Genomic DNA, 23,147 nt, shown 5'->3' with positions numbered 1-23,147 from the left:
TTGAGTGCCCCATTGATGGACGAGTGTCTCTACACTACCAACAGAGACGTCTAATTGAGCAACGATGTATTGATTGTGGTCCGACGATCACCTCGGATGAGAAAGTGTGCACATTCCAGCACTGCAAGAGCACAGCTGTGTGCGGCCTGCCGGCACGCGGGATATCGGACCGGTATTGTGGCGATGAAGACAGACGCTTCGCCCCACGACTCTCCGTGCTTTTGTTCACTACCAAGTCTCCGCAGACGTTATGCAGGTCTAGGTTTTCAGCAAAACAAACCCAATGACACCTCTTTGCTTGGAAAGCACCTCCGTTACAGACGCCGTTTTCAAGGCCATGCATACCGTCGCCGCCTATCGGAACTGCATTAGACTGTATAGGCTGAAGCGGAAATATACTATAATATCCCACAGAAAATTCCTCATTTTTTCATCGGAAATTGACCGAGAAAAAAAATGTGTTGCATTACTTATTGAACGCCCCTTGGACATTCTGCACCCTTTCCAAGACTGGTTTCACTCCTGTACCGAAGTCAGTCTGTGCTCGTGTGATGTGTTGTTATCCATAATGCATCATTCTCTACACCTCAATCCAGCATCCTCTAACAATCTCTCTTGCTGTGTTTTCTTCTACATAATTTTCATGTTCCTCCTTGGAATGCTGTAGCAATAGTTATATATCTACATCTACATTTATACTCCGCAAGCCACCCAACGGTGTGTGGCGGAGAGCACTTTACGTGCCACTGTCATTACCTCCTTTGTAGAATGAAGGCTTTCAATACCGGGTGACATGGCTGTTGATATACTTTCCGGGATGTGAGGTCGTGGTCCAAGAACTTTTCTGCTCCTTACGTTTCGTCCAGAACTGCGCTGGACTTCCTCAGAGGCGCTGCTCCGCTGAGTCGGCAAGACTCAGCGGAGCAGCGCCTCTGAGGAAGTCCAGCGCAGTTCTGGACGAAACGTAAGGAGCAGAAAAGTTCTTGGACCACGACCTCACATCCCGGAAAGTATATCAACAGCCATTACCTCCCTTTCCTGTTCCAGTCGTGTATGGTTCGCGGGAAGAACGACTGCCGGAAAGCCTCCGTGCGCGCTCGAATCTCTCAAATTTTACATTCATGATCTCCCCGGGAGGTAAAAGAAGGTGGAGGCAATATATTCGATACCTCATCCAGAAACGCACCCTCTCGAAACCTGGACAGCAAGCTACACCGCGATGCAGAACGCCTCTCTTGCAGAGTCTGCCACTTGAGTTTGCTAAACGTCTCCGTAACGCTATCACGCTTACCAAATAACCCCGTGACGAAACGCGCCGCTCTTCTTTGGACCTTCTCTATCTCCTCTGTTAAGCCGACATGGTACGGATCCCACACTGATGAGCAATACTCAAGTATAGGTCGAACGAGTGTTTTGTAAGCCACCTCCTTTGTTGATGGACTATTATTTGAAAACTCGAGTAAGTAGACAGTCTATGCAAACAGCTTCTTCATTTAGGATTTAGGAAGTCACGAACGGCTGTACAAATACACCGAAATAGCACACAACGATAGGTTTGAACAAAACTAAAGAAAACCAGGCTCCAATAGCGATGTAAATTTGTGTCGTTGTTGTTGTGGTCTTCAGTCCAGAGACTAGTTTGATGCAGCTCTCCATGCTACTCTATCCTGTGCAAGCTTCTTCATCTCCCAGAACCAACTGCAACCTACATTCTTCTGAATCTGTTTAGTGTATTCATCTCTTGGTCTCGCTCTACGATTTTTACCCTCCACGCTGCCCTCCAATACTAAACTGGTGATCCCTTGATGCCTCAGAATATGCCATACCAACCGCTCCCTTCTTCTAGTCAAGTTGTGCCACAAATTTCTCTTCTCTCCAATTCTATTCAATACCTCCTCATTAATTATGTGATCTACCCAACTAATCTATTAATCTATTAATAAAACCTTACTTACTTGCTCTTATCAATAATAAGTGCTGCAGCCTTCCGTCTCTTCAGGTTAGCTGCAAGGTGCAGCGCGCATAAACCTTTACTGTCAGTGTTGTTTATGTCAAATCTTGCACAATTAACAAGCAGTTCGATGCAAGATTCAAAACCTTTGGTCTGCCTTCTAGGAGCGTTGTCTCTGAACGCCATCACAAGAAAGTGCAAGGCGTTATGCCCTGAGCTGTCTGTTGAGTTCACCTTTGTCTTCGGATTTGACAGCAATATGGAGAGCGCTGCAGAGTGACCGCTCCTGTGAAAACAAAATTGATTAGCACGTTCAGAACTGTTTTCTTTCCCATCGACCATTCTTGTGAGCACAGTTTGTCAACGTAATTACTCTCTGTGAGCCTTAAGGGTTACAGCAGAATTGTCGTATTGAATCTAAAATACTTAGCACTAGTTATACTAGAGTGTGAGAAATGAGTAATGATGTGTCCAAATTTTGATATTCACTAATAACAGAAAACCACTATTCGTATTCATCAGAAACGGTTCAAACGGTTCAAATGGTTCAAATGGCTCTGAGAACTATGGCACTTAACATCTGAGGTCATCATTCCCCTAGAACTTAGAACTACTTAAACCTAACTAACCTAAGGACATCACACACATCCATGCCCGAGGCAGGATTCCAACCTGCTACCGTAGCGGTCGCGCGGTTCCAGACTGCAGCGCCTAGAACCGCTCGGCCACTCCGGCCGTCTCATCAGAAACGTTATCATACATTTTTTCTTCACTGCTTAATGAATACCTTTCCCAAACTCAATTGTAAAGAATCATATTATTTTTTGTCTCTCGTTCTTTTTATTTTATACATATAAGATATTTATATAAAATAATAATAATTTTGTACCATAGATAATATTGGTATACAAACAAAACAAGTAGAGATACGCTCTTCAATTGATTAGTCTCTATCTGTTTGCCTCTATGTGGCAGCGGGCGTACGTATGACGAGTTCCGCCGAGTTAATATTGTTGAAATATGTGTATTCCAACCATACAATAAAGAAGTGTTATAAAAAGTTATTAGGAAAGCAAAGTTTATTCGTACATTCACATTCTGTTTATCATTTCACCCGCGCCGTGAATCTTGCATCAAGAGGATCGAAGCAAACAAGAAGAATTTGCGTGAGCAGAGGAGAGGCGATCCGGAACCAGTATTGTCATACCAATCTCTATGCACAATGGCTGTAGCAGGAAAAGGATGTACGTAAATTTACGAACGTTAATCTAATAATGAATTGAATATTGAAGGTCTGTTGATATTAATGCGAGCTAAAGTTTACTGAAGATACGAGTACTTTCAAATTTCTTTCAATTATTGTTTCAAAATTTCTTTTTTAATTATTTAAGCAGCTCTTTGTAATCAGTTTCCATTACATATTATATTTTATGCACGCCCCCCTATTCCCTCTTGCCACTCTTCAATAGCGACCGTTCAAAGGACGGCGCCGAGCGGAATATGAACAGATCTTTCAATAGTTAAGACAATTTTTTTTTAGATAAATAGTCCATTTTATCGTTACAAGAAACTAGTGAGGCCTTTGTTTCATTGTTACATGTCCGTGAGATTTGTACTAATAAAAACTTGAAGGAGCAAATTAAAATTAAATTCTACCCACAAACGCGACGTGCCGAGAATGCGGATTTCAGCGGTTATGGTAGGAAGCTGCTACGCTGTATGCTTATACTGTATGGCCGTGCTTGGCGCCGTCTCCCTCGCTGTAAATAATCTCTTTTCCTTCCAATTAATACCCTTTACTGAAAATGCATTTCTATAGGAAAGACGAAAATTTGTGTAAAGCCAACATTAAAGTGCAAAACAATTCATTCAAATTCTGTAAGACTGTTCCAGAGAAGAATCAGGTTCATTAATGAATATGTGCATAAAACTGCTTTAATTCAAAAGTACCGATAAAAACAAAATTTCGTTTTTGAAAGTATTTTTTTTCATAATTTTGTTAAACACTGTTCACATTGGGGTCAAAGGAAATGGCCGTTGTTGAAAACTCATTACAAGATGCAATATGCCAAGATGTCGGAAATCCGAGCTTGGCTACAGTTAACGCGCCAACTCGTAAACTGGCCGATGGCTACCAAAACAACCAGTTTGGCGTTCCACTATTAAAAAATGATGACACTTGTGATATAACTAATCATGATGTCATTTGTCATTTTGATGACGCTCGATGAGACAATTTCTCAGGTCTCACCGGGGAACATTTTTCAGATAGTGAAACTGAAGCGCGCGACGGCGAAAATTCCTTTGATTAGTTGCTCACGACGTCGCGAACGCAAGAATAGGAAACAGTTCACAAAAGCAATACAAATACTAGTGAGACACACACTTTGACACAGCTCATGCAACTAATAACACAACAGTTTGCACCGCAAAATCGGGCATTAAATGATTTCAAGAATAGTATTAGTCAACAGTTCAGTGAGGTGAGCAAAACTACAAGCAATGAATCATCTGACGAATTACAAGTAAGTTTACAGAGCTCGGTAAACAACTAAACCAAGGAATAATTAGCGACATGTCCCGCAGTATAAATACAAAATGGTTCAAATGCCTCTAAGCACTACTCTAGACTTAGAACTACTTAAACCTAACTAACCTAAGGACATCACACTGAAGCACCTAGAACCGCTCGGCCACAGCGGCAGGCTATATAAATACATTAACGGAAAAAGTAACATCCGTAGACTATAAACAGGAACAACTTGCAGGGGAATTACAAAACCTTAGTGAAACGTATTCTCAAATTCAGGAGACACAATCCGAAGTGGATGCGTCGGTGTGTGGAAGCAGAGGAAAGGTTACGAGGCAGTGATGCTAAAGCTACTGACATTCCAAAACAACATATGACAGAAAACAAACCTATGCTTTTAGAGAAGTTAGATACTTTCACTGGTTACCCACAATACGGGGTTAGCCAGTCGAAGGAAAATAGAGAAGGCTGCACAAAGCAACAACACTTGTCGGCAGTTGCACCTATCGAGCAAGCGCAGTTGCCATGCGCTACGCCACGAGCGAGCTTAGAAACGCCTGTCACAGACAGCGCGGCGTGTTTGTCAACATTACTTGCAGATGAAGGATAACTTAGCCATCGACAATTTCCGATATTTACTTCTGAAGGGAAAAGAACACACCCTGTGGTCATTATCAGAGCATTTCGAAATGTTTTACCTCGCACCTGGACCGAAGCCCAGAAAATTAGATCTGTTGTTGGATATACACAGGGTGACGTTCTGCTATGGGCTACGGACATGGCGGAACGTTGCCACTATTTTGAACAGTTTGAGAGGGCATTTCTGGATAAATATTGGTCTGAGGCCGTGCAATAGAGGCTCAGACGTTAAGTATTCAATACAGCTCCGTTCAGTAGCAAGTATGGAAGCTTAAGGGGCTATTTTGAAAAATATTTGAATAAAACCAGACACTGGACGAACCCGGTAACTCAAGTAGCCGTGCTGAAAATTTTAAAGAACTATCTTCCTGCCCATATTAGGGGAAAACTCTTTATCATTCCGGAACACGACACTGAATACTTTCTATCTGTACTGGCCTCAATAGATTTGATATGCGAAGAGAGACCAGTACAACCCAAGCCTGTTAATACGCCGATAGCGACACAGAGATTTACGGGCCAACAAGTAAAAAACGGATTTGTAGTAAAACACGGATGGCAACCTTAATCCACACAGACCTATGGCAATGGTAACGGTGATCACAACGGCAATGGAGAAAGTCGTAAATTCACAGGCGGATATAAAAGAAATGGGCAAAGATTGAGCAAAAACAACTACAACGGGCGAGTAGCGTATGGCCAGCCTGTATAATATGTACAGACACAAGCTACCGGAAGTAATCAGCCGATCGCTTGGCAAACGCAAAACAATAAGAGACAACCGAATAACCCACAGACGGCGGAAATTGGTCAGCAAAGTAACACACATATGCCGAACAACGCGAAGAAGCAAAGATAATTTCAGTCGGGAGCCTCTCAGGATACTAGTTGGGTTAATCAAACACCAACGATCCACATAGTGGAAGTTAAGCCTAACCCAGAGGCCGGTGCCACCGCGATGCCGGAAAACTTGATCCGGTCACGGTAGGCCCCTGTTCTGTGACCTTGGAGGGGAGTGGGGGCACAAGCTTGATCAACACTAGTTTTATCAGATACGATGAAGGTAGATATACCCCCTAAGTTGTATATATGTATAATAATATTAGATTTAGGATGCTGAAAGATCACATTCCAGAATTTGTGTTGTTAGTTGATAAGGAAAATTTTTGTTCGTGTTTTTTTTTTATATGCCAAATGTGTAAATGATAAGGTGAGGGGATGTAACAAGGAAGAATTTTACTTTTATGTTTCTAGAGACGACGATACTTTAAACACGACGCTTCGCCTTACGCGTAGCCCAGTTGTAAACTAACTTGTGAATCGCACGGTAGCGAGCAATGCGTGATGCAGCACATGTGCATTGGGGAGAAAGCTAGTCAACAAACTGCAAGCGCGTGCGCGCTAGACAGACACGGCTGAAAGTGTTGGAGCACCCAAAACAAGCCAACCCTATGAGCTATAGCCTGCACTATCATTTATAGAGCCTGTTGCATAAACAGGGACATAGAAATTATGGGAGAGTGTATACTACAACTACGACTATCTACACAATACACACAAACAAAGATAAGCTAAGGGATTATATACACGGAAAGGTATCCTAAACTACGAAATATTTATTGAAGTTACGCTACTATGTACATTTTATATATAAATTTAAGTATTGAAAGTACACGCACTAATTATAATTGAGGGACCAGAAAACTGTTGCTGCAGGTAAACAAGCGAGTACAATATAAGCGGCAAACTGAATAAGAGGTCGCACCACGCTTATAATACACTTTATCTATAAGGTAAGTAGAGACGTACACATGACACTAAATGAGTTAGTGATAGCACGACTGCACACTAAAGTAAATGAATACATGGCTGAATATATGAAAGAGGTATTAGTGGTCATCGAGCCACTGTACACTTATCTATGAAGATTTTGTTTTAAGTTAGTATTAAGTTTTTTTTCTTCCAGGTAACAACGCATCGACACGTCCTAAAGTGAAGAAAGATAAATGCTTGTCGAGTGTTGGGTACCATACAACCATAACAAAGGACTGCACCGCAAGTAAATATAGTTGTAAGTTTATGATATGTATGAATGTGATAGTGTGAAAATATGTGTAGAAGAATGCAGTTGCAGTATGTCGCATATCACGATGCTGAACTAAGGTGGAGCACTATCAAATAATCAAGGGGTCGAAACCTAATTACTGTGAGCGTCGACTACCCATGAAAGCATTAAACACCTGATTTACATTGAAATTTTTATACACGTTTCTATTTAGATAAACACTATTGTACACTCATTGTGCGTAACATGTAGTATCGATGATACAACTCTGTATTCCCCAGCATATAGAATGGTTATCCTTTATACAACGAACATAACAAGTAAATACTGAGCTGCACTTTAAACACTGAATGAGTATTCGATACGATTGGTATCGTCAGATTTGCGTTGTGTTTATGAACAACAAACTGTTTTGTTCTCGGGATCATAGCTAAGTCTAGCACCGAGACGTAACTGAGTACATAAATGCCTTTCCGTAAAATTTCCTCAATCCTGTAGTGTGTAGATCCGTCCAGGAGACTGCTAGGGAGGTGAGGCCACGCGAAGTTATTTGAGCAGCGTGTAGAATCTATTGTAGCGACTATTCTTTACTCCTTCAATTCTTCGAAATTGATAATTATGCTCCAACAACAAGTCACTGTAAATTGAAATGAAATGTATGTCAATTTGTGCCATAAAGAAAAACAGAATCTATTATTGTATGAATGTTATGTAAAGAATGTAAAACCAAACGAGAGTAAAACCTGTACTCATACAATTGGAACTGAACAATGTAACAAATCATAATTTAACAAAATGTACTAAACAGAATGACAATCAGACTACAGTGTATATAAGCAACGATAATGGCATGTCAGCAAATGAATAGGATAAGTTTATTTTTGTAGTTGCATTTGTATTTTTTTTTTGTCTGTATAGTATGTGGAAAGGACACTACAGAAATTTTGTGTAATACAACGGTATGTAAGACGCTAAAAACAAAGCGCAAAAGCATACGAAACCTGCCTGCAAAGTGGCAATTGTGCGTGTGACATATGTGGGTGTGCGTGTGATGAACTAAAAATGACAATACTTCGTGTAACGAATTTTCTATGTTCGATGACGGCGTAAAAACATGAATTTTCTGTGCTCGGCAACGTCGCAAAATCGGTAAGAAACCTTGTCGACGAATGTCGGATGTACGGCTGGTGTTCTCCCTGAGTAAGTGAGAGCGACGAGGCGAAACACATTTCCCGGGCCGTTGATATGGGAACCAGTTGTCACCGCATCGACGACTTCACAAAGGATCGCACAGCTAAACACGAGCTTCAGGAATTTGTGCAGTGAAGGCTATTACGAACGCTCGACACGTTCACTCTGAATTTGTGTTAAACATGTAAAAGAGAGCTGGGACGGTAACGGGCGTCGAGCTGCGCGTGCACGCTTCTCAAGCTAAACACTGGGCAGATACTAACTGACAATAATGCGGTTATAGCAAGCACTTTGTTATGAAGGAAAACTTACGTATCTATGTGATAAGGGGGTTGACATGCCTTTATAAATTGATAACCATATAGGATAACTACAATGGCCGAAAAATAAAAGCTATGCCCATACCAGCCAGAGTTATCAACCCGTAAAAAGTGAAAGAAGCTCAGACTGAGGACTATACTGGAAGTCCACTAGCCAAATGTTATCTCAAACCAAGAACTACAGCAATGCACCCAACAACGGAAAGCCGAGATAATCGTAAAAGAAAGGAAATGGAGATGGACTGGACACATCCTGAGAAGAGGCCCGCAACATATTCCACAGCAGGCTTTAGAATGGAACCCACGAGGAGAAAGGAGGAGAGGCAGACCGAGGTCTACCTGGCGCAGGACTATTGAAGCTGAGGTGGTAGCCGTTGGCCACCCCTGGAGTAACATCAAGAAGATGGTAAAGAACAGGGTGAGATGGTGAGCTCTAATATGTGCCCTATGCTCCACATCCGAATAAAAGGAATTAAGTCAAGTCAATAATAATTTTGTACCATAGATAATATTGGCATACAAACAAAACAAGTAGAGATAACCTCTTCAGTTGATTAATCTTCACCTGTTTGTCTCTACAAGTGGTAGCGGACGGACGTATGACGAGTTCCGCCCAGTTAATATTGTTAAAATATGTGTATTCCAACCGTACATTGAACAAGTGGTATAAAACGTTATTAGGAAAGCGAAGTTTATTCGTACATTCACATTCTGTTCATCATTTCGCCCGCGCTGAGAATTCTGCATCAAGAGGTCGAAACAAACAAGAAGAATTTGCGGGAGCAGAGGAAGGGTGATCCGGGACCAGTATTATCATACCAATCTCTATGCACAATAGCGGTAACAGGAAAAGGATGTATGTAAATTTACGAATGTTAATCTAATAATGTATTGAATATTGAAGGTCTGTTGGTATTAATGCCAGCTGAAGTTCACTCAGGATATGAATACTTCCAAATTTCTTTCAATTATTCTTTCAAAATTTATTTTTTAATTACTTAAGCAGTAATTTTTAATCAGTTTCCATTACGTATTATATTTTATGCACGCTCCCCTATTCTCTCAGAAACTGTTCAATGCCATAACCTTCAATTATAGGCACACAAGTTTGTGCAACCTCTGTCCTCAGCAGCACTACTTATCTGTAATTAGCTCCTTGTCTAGGTGCTTCCAATGACGTGAAGTTCTAGGAATTATTTCATTGGTCAGTCTTAAGACATAACTGTTACAGAGAAAAATTGAAGGTAAATAAACAACAAAACTTTTACATTGGATTGACTTCTGAAGCTTAAAACTGTTGTCATGAAACTCTAGCAGCCCCTAATGAATCATCGCGTCAGCGAAGGTCATACGTAACTCTCGAATGCAAAAGAGGCTTACATACTGTTGTTGGAGAAATGGTAGTCACAAACACCAGCAGCAGAAGTCATAAGTTTATACTTGAGTCTCACACAGGTCTTTACTCTTTCTTTCATTTAACTCTTTATTTGGTACACACAGAAATATTCTGCAGAAAAAGTATTAAGTTACTTAAATTAGATGTATACGGTCACGTGGTTAATTTTCAAAATACAGTGTTTTGTCTCTTACGTAGAAGCATCATCGACCACAACAGGCGCATGGGTGTTATTATATACGCGCTACTACTACAATGTTTTTAGTTTAAAATCAACAGACGAGATCGCAGTAACATTTATTTATTGATCGGTTTGGACTTACGTTAAAGCCACCCTCAGAAGTTTTGGGTCCTCTATGGCTGGTGCTTACGGCTCCTCTGTTTTTCGCATGGTACCACCATCGTACACGCAAAAATTCTAAGGATGGCTTTAACATAAGCCGAAACCCGTCAATAAACAAATGTTACTGCGATCTTGACTGTTGATTTTAACCTAAGTACAGCATCAGATCGCTGCGCTCCGCAGATAATGTTGTCTAAATTTATCTACGTTTTTTTTCCTGTGGCTAAAAAAATGGTTGTATTTTGCAGCATTTCATGTGAAATCTCTTAAAGCAATTCCTTTTTGGTAGAAGGCACAGAAATATTCCCCCCTGAAGACAAAGCTTACACCTTTCCTTTTATTCTGTACCCTGGCCAGTGACCAAAACTGTCGTATCGAACATTATTCACTGGCTCAGTTGCTGCTGTTACTGTCCATCCAATAATCTTATACTGTCTACTAAAGTTGCACACTCTTCGGAAACTGTTCACCAGGGAGAACAGAATATCGAGGTATTGAGAGCTCTCACTTCGCTTGTAAGCGCCTTTGACCACACAAAGTCGAAACTTTAAACATGTTGCAGTAAAGAGTATGCGATTTTATGTTATGTTGCTTGAGGGCAACATTGCCAAATAAAGCATTAATTTCTTTATCTGCCCCCTTGTCATCCATCTATTTACTGTCGTCCACAGTCATCCGAAAGTGGGGGCGGATAGGAAGACGAAAACAGAAATCACTAGCCCCCTCTGGAATTTGGGATACAGACTTCTTATTCATTACAGAAGTCTCGCGTCTTCCAAAAATGATTGTCATGATTTGCCTAATAGTAAATTTAGCACTGCCAAGTGCAACGGAAGAACCGAGACTTTAGCAAGCACTAGTCACTACTTCGATTTGTTTGATTGTCAGGTTACTCACTTGAAATCATACCGTTTTCTTGGCATGATAACCTTTCACCTATTTTCCCCAGCGTCGCTAATGCGATCTTTTGCAGAATATTGGCAATCTTTCCTCTGTCGCCTCATAGGACAGCTCTAATCGAGCTCCACTACCGACGACAAAGCAAAAATGCGTTTACTGCACGACATCCGCCTACAGTTTACAAAATGACACATATACTCCCCTTGCTACACTGCCTATTCAAAACAGTAGTTTACTATTTGTTCGTAGACACAGAAGACCCATGAACTCTTTCCGAGACTATATTCAGGTGGAAGACGTCCGTTTATTTGAGTATATCTTCCATTAGAGTTTACCCTATCGACTAGATAAGGTATTTTACCATTTTCGAGTGCCATCTTTATCATTTTGCGCTAGAACGCACGCCTGTAGGAAGTGATCTGTGGGGTATGTGTTTTCTTTAATGGTGACTTTCCCTTTGTAATCAGCAGCCTGTATTTCATAAACACTTCCTGTCTCCCGCCAAATTCGTGGGCTCGTGTTTGCACTAGTAATGGAAGTTTGCGGTAGAAGTTTCGAGATTTTTCGATAGAGTCCGTCCTTTAAAACTGGCGGACAATGAATCCATAGGGCGCGCTTTGGACGCAAGCCGACAGGGCCGTCGTGTTGCACCCGGAAGCTAATACTGTGATTGACCGGAAGGTGCTTCAAAAGATAGGTCCTCTCACTGGTGTAGAGGAGCGAACGGTCAGTTGAAGACGGGACATGCTACAGGCTGGGTGTGTTGGAGGTGCTGTTGATCGATGGAGCAGCTGTGCATCTGTACAATGAGGCAGTATTGGTGGGATTCAGTGCAACTGCTTGCTTTCGTTAGTTATGTCGCGATCAGAGCTTGTTATTAGTCGCTGCTCTCTTTTAGATTGAGCACTGTGCTCTTTCTCTTGTTTCAATGACTGTAATTAGCGTCATTTTTCCTTTCGCCCTGACCTTGTTCCGCGCAAATCGGTTAAAGAGGCATCGTGAATTTTTGTGAATGAATAATAACAATTCCTCTCTTGTTCTTTGTCCTCAGCAATGCTTATCTTTGTTGCAACACGTTGGATCACACACAAGCTTATAAAACCCTTTCCCTTGTTCCCATAGAGACACCGCCCATGCTCATCACTTGGTCACGTGTGCATTTCATAAGGGGCGGTAGTATGTAAGAAAATTGTTTGTTACGCAATTAAAATTCACCCATCTACAAATAACTGTAACAAATCCCAAGATCTAACTTCAAGCCTCCCAGTCATTTTCAGTTGTATCAGGCAATAGATTAAGAATTATGTGAGGTACTCTTCAACTTGGCTTCGTCCCCATAAGACATACTGTGCTTCTTTCTTCCTTTGCGACAGGATGAAGAAATTGTTTTACATGGTTTCAGGGCAGAAATTCCTCTTACTGTAACTAATCACACTGTGGCAATTGCACTGACGGGGCACGATACAAGCAGCAGTGGATGTCATAAAAGAAGCAATAGGGGTTAGCAGTTAATATATTCAGGTCCCATCTTTGCCTATTCTTAGGCAGACTCACATGTTACAATCACTAGTCTACCGTCAGGTCGCTCGATGTTACAACACATAAAAGTATAGCCAGCACCTCATACAGGCTTACACGGCAGAGTGAACGCGGAACACCCTGAAAGATACACGACCATGCGAATTTTAGGTGTCTTGCACCATGCTTTGTTTATGGACCGAAATGGATCAGTCGCAAATAACAAATGAAGACTTCTGCACTAGAAGAGAGGCCGAAACTGTGAAATTAGGAGGCTGATGTTCCGCAGTCCAGTCATCATGGCTGCGCAATGACGCGGGGTGAGGACCTTTTGGTTCAGTCTGACGATGTTAAAGAGTCGGCTGTACCCGCCAATCTGAAGGTTGTTTCGGAGGGGTTCTTACATCTTAATTCATCTCGTTTGAGTTGCACTTTACCAAAACAACCCAAAAATGTATCTTTCGAAGCATGTTTTCCTCAGCTTTTATTACGGCAGACCAAATTAAAAATTAAAGGCGTGAAAAGAATGAACTAAATGTATTAAAATGACAAGTTTTGTGAGCATATTAAAGTGTTATAGATGACAAAAAATTGAGTAAACGTTTTTTTTACATTTATATCCTGTTTCTCAACTCTGGGGCGTGTTAATCAAAACTGGCTCTGAGCACTATGGGACTTAACTTCTGAGGTCATCAGTCCCCTAGAACTTAGAACTACTTAAACCTAACTAACCTAAAGACATCACACACATCCATGCCCGAGGCGGGATTCGAACCTGCGACCGTAGCGGTAGCGCAGTTTCAGACTGTAGCGCCTAGAATCGCGCGGCCACTCTGGCCGGCGGCGTGTTAATCAGTGGAATATACTTTGGTTATTTTATCTGAGAGCCAAAATAATTTTTTCAATGGATAAGAGTTTTTTTAATCTCAGTTTTGTAATTTTCAGTGCCTGCTGTACCAATAATAGTAATGTTCGTGAAAATTTACTACCTTTATATCTCAACTTGCTGGATACCCTGTATTTAACACGAGATTACTAAACCCTTGTAAAATTTTCGATTACTGTAGCGTATAAAGCAGGATATTTTCTACTTAGTATGGCATTTGACATACCACTGGAGATCTAATAATTGTAATTAACTAACGCATAGCCTATAAATTATGACTTCCTTCGAATTAATTTGGAGTAGTACAATTTATGATGGTTTAGTAGCAACGCGACATTTCTCCCTCTTAAGTGTTCCAGGGTTAATTGTATGAGGATGTTATTACAGCTCGTTTAATAAAATAGATGCCGTCCATATTCCTATTAATAAAATCAAATGACGTACTTTTAGGTATGAAAGCAGACTTCTTTTAAGAAAATGAGTGTCCAGATGTCAAATGTCTGAGATTCAACAAGTTTTGTGTGTTTGAGATATGACATGTTGTCAAACTCACCCTTTAGTTGCGTCAAAGTAGTCAGTTTTAGAACCTTGCTTCCTCTTACACAAATCTCTTGGCCATTAGTACTGCAGTCCCTAGTCTTGCGAATACCGCCCACTTTTTGTCCTTGTCAACATCTACATCTACATCTATACTCCGCGAGCCACCTTACGGTGTGTGGCGGAGGGTACTTATTGTACCACTATCTGATCCCCCCTTCCCTGTTCCATTCACGAATTGTGCGTGGGAAGAACGACTGCTTGTAAGTCTCCGTATTTGCTCTAATTTCTCGGATCTTTTCGTTGTGATCATTACGCGAGATATATGTGGGCGGTAGTAATATGTTGCCCATCTCTTCCCGGAATGTGCTCTCTCGTAATTTCGATAATAAACCTCTCCGTATTGCGTGACGCCTTTCTTGAAGTGTCCGCCACTGGAGCTTGTTCAGCATCTCCGTAACGCTCTCGCGCTGACTAAATGTCCCCATGACGAATCGCGCTGCTTTTCGCTGGATCATGTCTATCTCTTCTATTAATCCAACCTGGTAAGGGTCCCATACCGATGAGCAATACTCAAGAATCGGACGAACAAGCGTTTTGTAAGCTACTTCTTTCGTCGATGAGTCACATTTTCTTAGAATTCTTCCTATGAATCTCAACCTGGCGCCTGCTTTTCCCACTATTTGTTTTATGTGATCATTCCACTTCAGATCGCTCCGGATAGTAACTCCTAAGTATTTTACGGTCGTTACCGCTTCCAATGATTTACCACCTATGGCATAATCGTACTGGAATGGATTTCTGCCCCTATGTATGCGCATTATATTACATTTATCTACGTTTAGGGAAAGCTGCCAGCTGTCGCACCATGCATTAATCCTCTGCAGGTCCTCCTGGAGTACGTACGAGTCTTCTGATGTTGCTACTTTCTTGTAGACAACCGTGTCATCTGCAAATAGCCTCACGGAGCTACCGATGTTGTCAACTAAGTCATTTATGTATATTGTAAACAATAAAGGTCCTATCACGCTTCCCTGCGGTACTCCCGAAATTACCTCTACATCTGCAGATTTTGAACCGTTAAGAATGACATGTTGTGTTCTTTCTTCTAGGAAATCCTGAATCCAATCACAAACCTGGTCCGATATTCCGTAAGCTCGTATTTTTTTCACTAAACGTAAGTGCGGAACCGTATCAAATGCCTTCCTGAAGTCCAGGAATACGGCATCAATCTGCTCGCCAGTGTCTACGGCACTGTGAATTTCTTGGGCAAATAGGGCGAGCTGAGTTTCACATGATCTCTGTTTGCGGAATCCATGTTGGTTATGATGAAGGAGATTTGTATTATCTAAGAACGTCATAATACGAGAACACAAAACATGTTCCATTATTCTACAACAGATTGACGTAAGCGAAATAGGCCTATAATTATTCGCATCTGATTTATGACCCTTCTTGAAAATGGGAACGACCTGCGCTTTCTTCCAGTCGCTAGGTACTTTACGTTCTTCCAGCGATCTACGATAAATTGCTGATAGAAAGGGGGCAAGTTCTTTAGCATAATCACTGTAGAATCTTAAGGGTATCTCGTCTGGTCCGGATGCTTTTCCGCTACTAAGTGATAGCAGTTGTTTTTCAATTCCGATATCGTTTATTTCAATATTTTCCATTTTGGCGTCCGTGCGACGGCTGAAGTCAGGGACCGTGTTACGATTTTCCGCAGTGAAACAGTTTCGGAACACTGAATTCAGTATTTCTGCCTTTCTTCGGTCGTCCTCTGTTTCGGTGCCATCGTGGTCAACGAGTGACTGAATAGGGGATTTAGATCCGCTTACCGATTTTACATATGACCAAAACTTTTTAGGGTTCTTGTTTAGATTGTTTGCCAATGTTTTATGTTCGAATTCGTTGAATGCTTCTCTCATTGCTCTCTTTACGCTCTTTTTCGCTTCGTTCAGCTTTTCCTTATCAGCTATGATTCGACTACTCTTAAACCTATGATGAAGCTTTCTTTGTTTCCGTAGTACCTTTCGTACATGATTGTTATACCACGGTGGATCTTTCCCCTCGCTTTGGACCTTAGTCGGTACGAACTTATCTAAGGCGTACTGGACGATGTTTCTGAATTTTTTCCATTTTTGTTCCACATCCTCTTCCTCAGAAATGAACGTTTGATGGTGGTCACTCAGATATTCTGCGATTTGTGCCCTATCACTCTTGTTAAGCAAATATATTTTCCTTCCTTTCTTGGCATTTCTTATTACACTTGTAGTCATTGATGCAACCACTGACTTATGATCACTGATACCCTCTTCTACATTCACGGAGTCGAAAAGTTCCGGTCTATTTGTTGCTATGAGGTCTAAAACGTTAGCTTCACGAGTTGGTTCTCTAACTATCTGCTCGAAGTAATTCTCGGACAAGGCAGTCAGGATAATGTCACAAGAGTCTCTGTCCCTGGCTCCAGTTCTGATTGTGTGACTATCCCATTCTATACCTGGTAGATGGAAGTCTCCCCCTATTACAATAGTATGATCACGAAACTTCTTCACTACGTTCTGCAGGTTCTCTCTGAGGCGCTCAACTACTACGGTTGCTGATGCAGGTGGTCTATAGAAGCATCCGACTATCATATCTGACCCACCTTTGATACTTAACTTAACCCAGATTATTTCACATTCGCATTCGCTAATAACTTCACTGGATATTATTGAATTCTTTACTGCTATAAATACTCCTCCACTATTGGCGTTTATCCTATCCTTGCGGTATATATTCCATTCTGTGTCTAGGATTTCGTTACTGTTCACTTCCGGTTTTAACCAACTTTCCGTTCCTAATACTATATGCGCACTATTTCCTTCAATAAGAGATACTAATTCAGGAACCTTGCCCTGGATACTCCTGCAGTTTACCAATATTACGTTAACTTTTCCTGTTTTTGGTCTCTGAGGACGGACGTTCTTTATCAACGATGATAATGTCCTCTCTGGTAAGCCGTCAGGTATTTTATCGTTTCGCACAAGGGGGGGGGGGTCCCTCTAACCTAAAAAACCCCCGTGTGCACGCCACACGTACTCTGCTACCCTAGTAGCTGCTTCCGGTGTGTAGTGCACGCCTGACCTGTCTAGGGGGGCCCTACAGTTCTCCACCCAATAACGGAGGTCGATGAATTTGCAACCATTATAGTCGCAGAGTCGTCTGAGCCTCTGGTTTAGACCCTCCACACGGCTCCAAACCAGAGGACCGCGATCGACTCTGGGCACTATGCTGCAGATATTAAGCTCAGCTTGCACTCCGCGTGCGATGCTGGTTGTCTTCACCAAATCAGCCAGCCGCCGGAAGGAACCAAGGATGGCCTCAGAACCCAAGCGGCAGGCGTCATTCGTTCCGACATGTGCTACTATCTGCAGCCGGTCACACCCAGTGCGTTCAATAGCTGCCGGAAGGGCCTCCTCCACATTACGGACGAGACCCCCCGGCAAGCACACCGAGTGCACACTGGCATTCTTCCCCGACCTACCCGCTATTTTCCTAAGGGGCTCCATAACCCGCCTAACGTTGGAGCTCCCTATAACTAATAGGCCCGCCCTCTGTGACTGTCGGGACCTTGCCGGAGAATCGGCCACTGGCCCAACAGGCGAGGCATCCTGTGGTGGCTCGGAAACGATGTCATCACCACTAGGAAGCACCCCGTACCTGTTGGAAAGGGGTAAGGCAGCTGCCACGCGGCCAGATCCCACCTTCGCCTTTCGGCCAGGCACGCGCGAGCCCACCACTGTCCGCCATTCACCCTGGAGTGATGGCTGACCGGTAAGATGCTCACTGCCGGAAGACGCAGCGACATCAGGGGTTCCATGTGATTCCAAGGCCACCGAAGTAGGCATAGGTCTCACCACAGTTGCCCCAACGCCACTACGAGCCGACGCCTGCGCCTCGAGCTCGATGAGCCTAACAGACAAAGCCTCCACCTGCCCCCGAAGAGTGGCCAATTCTCCTTGCGTCCGCTCACAACAACCACAGTCCCTACACATGACTATGTTTACCCTACTCTATACGGTGACAAATTCCCAAGATAATCTTCTGATGAGCTACTCTGATAATCAAGAAACACTCACTGAAATACGAGACGCGAAAACTACGCTAGGTTTTCCCAGAAAAACTATTTAAAAGCTAAGCGCAGCAAATAAGTACAAAAACGCTTTATACAAACAGTACTCGCTGCTGCTGGTGCTCTCGCTCTGGCTGTCACAAGACAACTGCTGATTCAAGTGACTAGTGGCTAACGGCCGCGAAACAAACAAAAGACGGTTTTAGGGCGCTTTCTGTTCTAAACGATCAAGAAAACACTAAGAAATCTAACACGAAAACTACGTAAAGTTTTATCAAGAACTGTTAGTTACTATGCAGAGCAGATAAACACAAATAGAATCCCTTCCTTAGTGGAAGGTCGTAAACAAAATGCAAAATAAACGCTTTATACAGACAGTACTCGCTGCTGCTGGTGCTCTCGCTCTGGCTGTCACAAGACAACGTAATTAATCATCTGCACACAGAAATTCCTGTGGAATCTGTTGAGCAAGTTCCAGCAACCGTTATCTGCCGGAGTGTTGTACTGTTCCATATTGAATTCCATTATTTTTTTTACAAACGAAGGATTTGCAAGCTATGAGTTTTGAACAACTTGACTGTGCCTTTATATGTTCTTTTCTATTTTTAATTTCTTTTCTCATGTCCTCTTATAACAAACTTTTGACTTTAAAACGCATTAATGTGTCTTTCATCGTTATAGAGACATATTCTCACCTTAAAAAAGGGAAACAACTGTCGAACTTGTAACATTATTACCGATAATATCGACTGTCTTATCTATTTTCTTTATATGCTTTTACTCCATGTGATTTCTGTACCGCCAAGCTCTTTGATTTGAAATCTATGTAAATCTTTTATTCAATATTTATGTCAATTTACTGGATCTTTGGTTGTAATTTCAAAAAATAATGTACCGTAAAAGCATGAAAATGTTAAAACTTTACTTGTAATACCGGTTCATGCACAGGGAAAATAGGTTTGTAATCATGTAAAACACGGAGGGAAGTCCCTCCTCCGCAACGAAACTACCTTGGTGGGAACAGAAGAGTTGGAATGGGCGGTCGAATTGCAAGGCTCCTTTATGGCAAGTCAGTCGGTGGCCAGCAGGCAAGGTGTTCGCACCTCGAGAACTGAACGAGAGGAGAACTACTGCAAGATTATATAATATGGCCTAGGATGTGAAGTCATTCGGCTTATTATTCATGGCATGCTTTGATTGGTTCTATACTACGAAACTCCGATACTAAGAAGAGAATTTTCGCAGTTTATTACACAGGAAGGGCCATGAACTCTTTTGTCGCCTTTTTTGGCCTTTTTTTTAATAGTGCAGGAGATCGACGCTACCACCACCTTCACCTCAAATTATCAGTTGAGTACAGTATAACTGCACGGACCAGTTATGTGGTTTCTTTTTCAATAATAAGTTTGTGTTCTGTAAATTTTGTGTTGAGTCCCTTATTTTATCCTTAGTCGCTTACCTAGCCAGGGTCCTATTCCAAGTGCTGCGACAATTACGAGTTGCCTATTTTACTGATTTGAAAAGCAATTACCTTCCACAACAAAAGTTAATAGACTTTGTGGAGTAGTAAAGTACATAATTATTTATTGTACATACATTTTGAAATACTCCACGCAACTTTCATAAAAGGATGGTTAAAGTTCCATAAAAGTACAGTTGCTGAGAGAAGGTTTGAAGTATTATGTTTAAAGAGTCTTCTTATTGAAATCTCAGTATAGTATTGCAGTTACCTGCAAAAACTGTGTTGGTTCATGATATTTACTGGATGGCAGAATTTAAGGGCCAATATAAGGATTAATTATTGCACAGACTTTGAAATAACAGTGTTTTTAATTTAATATGTTAGTAGTTAACAGTGTTTGTATCATTGTGTTGTGACTTAAATGTTCAGCCTAAATCCGAGTCTACTGATAGACTAGTTTCCGAGTCCCCATGTTAATACTTGACCCAGATTTACATTTCACATTACAACAACTGTACTCAAGAAGTATAACTTTCATTCTTATAACTTGCAAGTACTATAGTAAACAAATAGCAACAACTTTGCAGACTATACTAGATTCAGATATCACATGTCCCATCCGACTTAAACAGTATAAAGAAGTGAATGCCCCTTGAGAATACAAATAATAATCAGTATTAATGATTCAGTTACTTGAAACTATTTCAATGGTGGTAATTTTCAATAATTAAACTGACAAAAGAACATCTTGTCCAAGGTATTAGTGCTCCACCGTTTGTAATCATTTACCTGTAATGATCACCAGCTTTCTAGTGTAATGTACAGATAGTAAGTGTTACTGACAGCCAATTGTTAATACTCCTCCTATGTAGTTCATGTCAAACCACTGGGACATTACTTGCAAAATTTCGCTACTGCCTTGTATCTCATCAGCAAAACATTATGTCAGCATCAAGTAAAGCCAGCACCAATGGTCAACTTTCTTTATAAACCATGCTAATATTTGGTACAACCTTGCCTAATTAGGCTGGTGACCGTTTCCTTTAACGTAATTGCAGTTTACTTGATTAGTAATACAACCTTGGTTCGATTCCCATTTGTTCTGCTACTACTTTCTTTCAATAGAAATGATTAGAGAAACATAAACAGTTCGATAACTTACCATTAATCACAATCGCGGTCAAAGAAGTATCTTTTCACAGGAGTAACATTGTCAGCGTACAGTTAATTTATTAGTAGTAGTTAGTGTTATAAACTCTCAGTGTTAAAAATGAAGGTAGTTCATTTTGAACAGTCTTATGTGACTTTATTTCAGAGCTACTCACCGGGCAGCGTAATGAATCGGCTCCGGGACGATGATGTTGACATTTGGCTTGACACCACATTCGAGCAGTTTATTAACGAAAGCAGTCGGGAGGGTCGGTCGGCGGCACGCTATCTCGAGGCAGCTGGCGAGGTGCGGCTTCCCGTAGCGGTGGGAGGGGTCGACCCGGCCGCCGTCCAGCAGGCGGCTGAACCTCTCGTAGTCGCTGTCCAGCAGGGCTTGCAGCAGAGCCGCCTGGGCGTCATCCTCAGCGTGCTGGATGTTCTGTTCTGCCATCCGCTCTGCGAGCCAGATCAAATACGGCAGTGTGAATGGACAATGCTCATTGCGAAAAGGAATCTTTGATTTGATTTTTTCGGTGAAATGTTCTAAAATCGTGAAATACGTAATCAGAGGCGTGCTAGGACAGTCCATGCAGTTGCGATGCCCACTATGTTCGGGACGCACCCACACACACACACACACACACACACACACACACACACACACACACACACGCAACTGAGTACAGCTGCTATTTGGCCACGGCAAATGCTGTGCTGAGTTTCAACTACGACAGGAGGGAATGTAAACCATTAGACAAATTGTTTCTCTCATATACATTCTTCTTATACGTCTTTAATTCCAAACCAAAATTGTATACAAAACAATGTGCTGTTATGTTTCCTCCCTCGCCGTCAGTTTTACAGAAAACAGGAAAGTTGTATTTATGGTCTATCGACGTATGATTAGAATACTATTAGGACTGTGAATCATTCGAAACTTTGAAATACTACCGATTAGCAGATTAAAACTATGAAGAATGCTGTCACTGAAGCTACTGTTCTCGAAGATGGAAGCAGATGGAGAGATCTCTCTCATGCCCCTGATACCAATGATCTCAACCGATTGAACGAATCATTTTAAGCGACTTCAATTTCCAATCAAGATTTCGTTTGCAGTAACAATGAACAAGGCTCAAGATCAGAGAGAGGGGTAAGATAATAGAGAGTGGAGGAAGAGATGGCCAGAAGGAGGGGGAGGAGGAGATGCTTCGCTGATGGGGCACTAAGAGGAGATGGGCAGAGAGAGGAGTGGGGGACGGAGAGTTGAGGACGTACATCCAATTCCAGTACGTATTTAGGAATAGCAAAATGGTGCCGGGTTTGCTGTAAAAGAATAAATTGAGCAGCAGCTCAAGGTGTTACGTGATGTCACTCCTACAATTAATTTAAACCAATAAATTTCCTTTGTTTCCGTGCACCTTTTGAGTAAATTTTTACCTGTAGTCTTGGAACGATATTCACGTGTTGTTGTCATTGTGATTGATGGCGAGGCTTGCTATAAACCAGTTTAACCAACTGGAGGCGGTGCGTTAAACTGTTAATGGTGAACATACTCCAGCCCAGTGGTCGGGCCTCGAAATCTTCCTTGAAATACGTTACATGACAAAAAAGTGAAATACCCAGAATTGGAGGACGACACCAAAAGAAACTTCACGGGTTGAAAGGGAAAGTGAAGATATTTCAGTGTCTACAAAAAACCAAATTTACAAAGAAATTGGTAGTATGAGGCCAGTTCTCAGAAAGACGTTGCACCCCCTCTGGCCTGGATACATGCACTGCCTCGACTGGTAAGGGTGCCAGGAAGCCGCCGTATCGTCTCCTGCGGCAAGTTGGCTGCAAGTGTTGTAGCTGGTCCTTCATATCCTCGATATGAGCACTGGGGATGGAGTTGACATCCAATCTGGTCTCACACATGTTCTATCGAGGACAGATCTAGGGATCTTGCTGGCCGTGGAAGAACGTCAACATCATGCAGACAATTCATAGAGACACGTATCGTGTGTGGACGAGCATTGTTTTGTTGAAAAAATGTCTCCATGATACTGTCACATGAAAGATAACATACGAAGACATAGAATGTCTGTGACGTACCGTTGTGCGCCAGCCGTGACCTGATGTCATATCCAATTGTTCCCCACACCATGGTGCC

At 41.9% G+C, this 23,147-nt stretch overlaps 1 protein-coding gene across 1 annotated transcript in view; it reads right to left on the bottom strand.

Moving 5' to 3' along the window:
- The window catches only part of LOC126415010 (transient receptor potential cation channel subfamily A member 1-like), a 158,282-nt gene extending 136,833 nt beyond the window's left edge, over positions 1-21,449 (bottom strand). Inside the window, exons 1-2 of the mRNA XM_050083401.1 lie at positions 21,175-21,449; positions 1,956-2,237 (exon numbers count right to left, since the gene is read on the bottom strand). Coding sequence (XP_049939358.1) covers positions 1,956-2,237; positions 21,175-21,449 — 557 coding nt within the window. The remainder of the gene's footprint in view (positions 1-1,955; positions 2,238-21,174) is intronic.
- Between the last annotated feature and the right edge of the window lie 1,698 nt (positions 21,450-23,147).

Source organism: Schistocerca serialis, chromosome 1 (genome assembly GCF_023864345.2).
Source record: "Schistocerca serialis cubense isolate TAMUIC-IGC-003099 chromosome 1, iqSchSeri2.2, whole genome shotgun sequence".
Classification (NCBI taxonomy): domain Eukaryota; kingdom Metazoa; phylum Arthropoda; class Insecta; order Orthoptera; family Acrididae; genus Schistocerca; species Schistocerca serialis.
The sequence above is the reverse complement of the archived record's forward strand: the minus strand, read 5'-3'. Positions and strand labels throughout refer to the sequence as shown.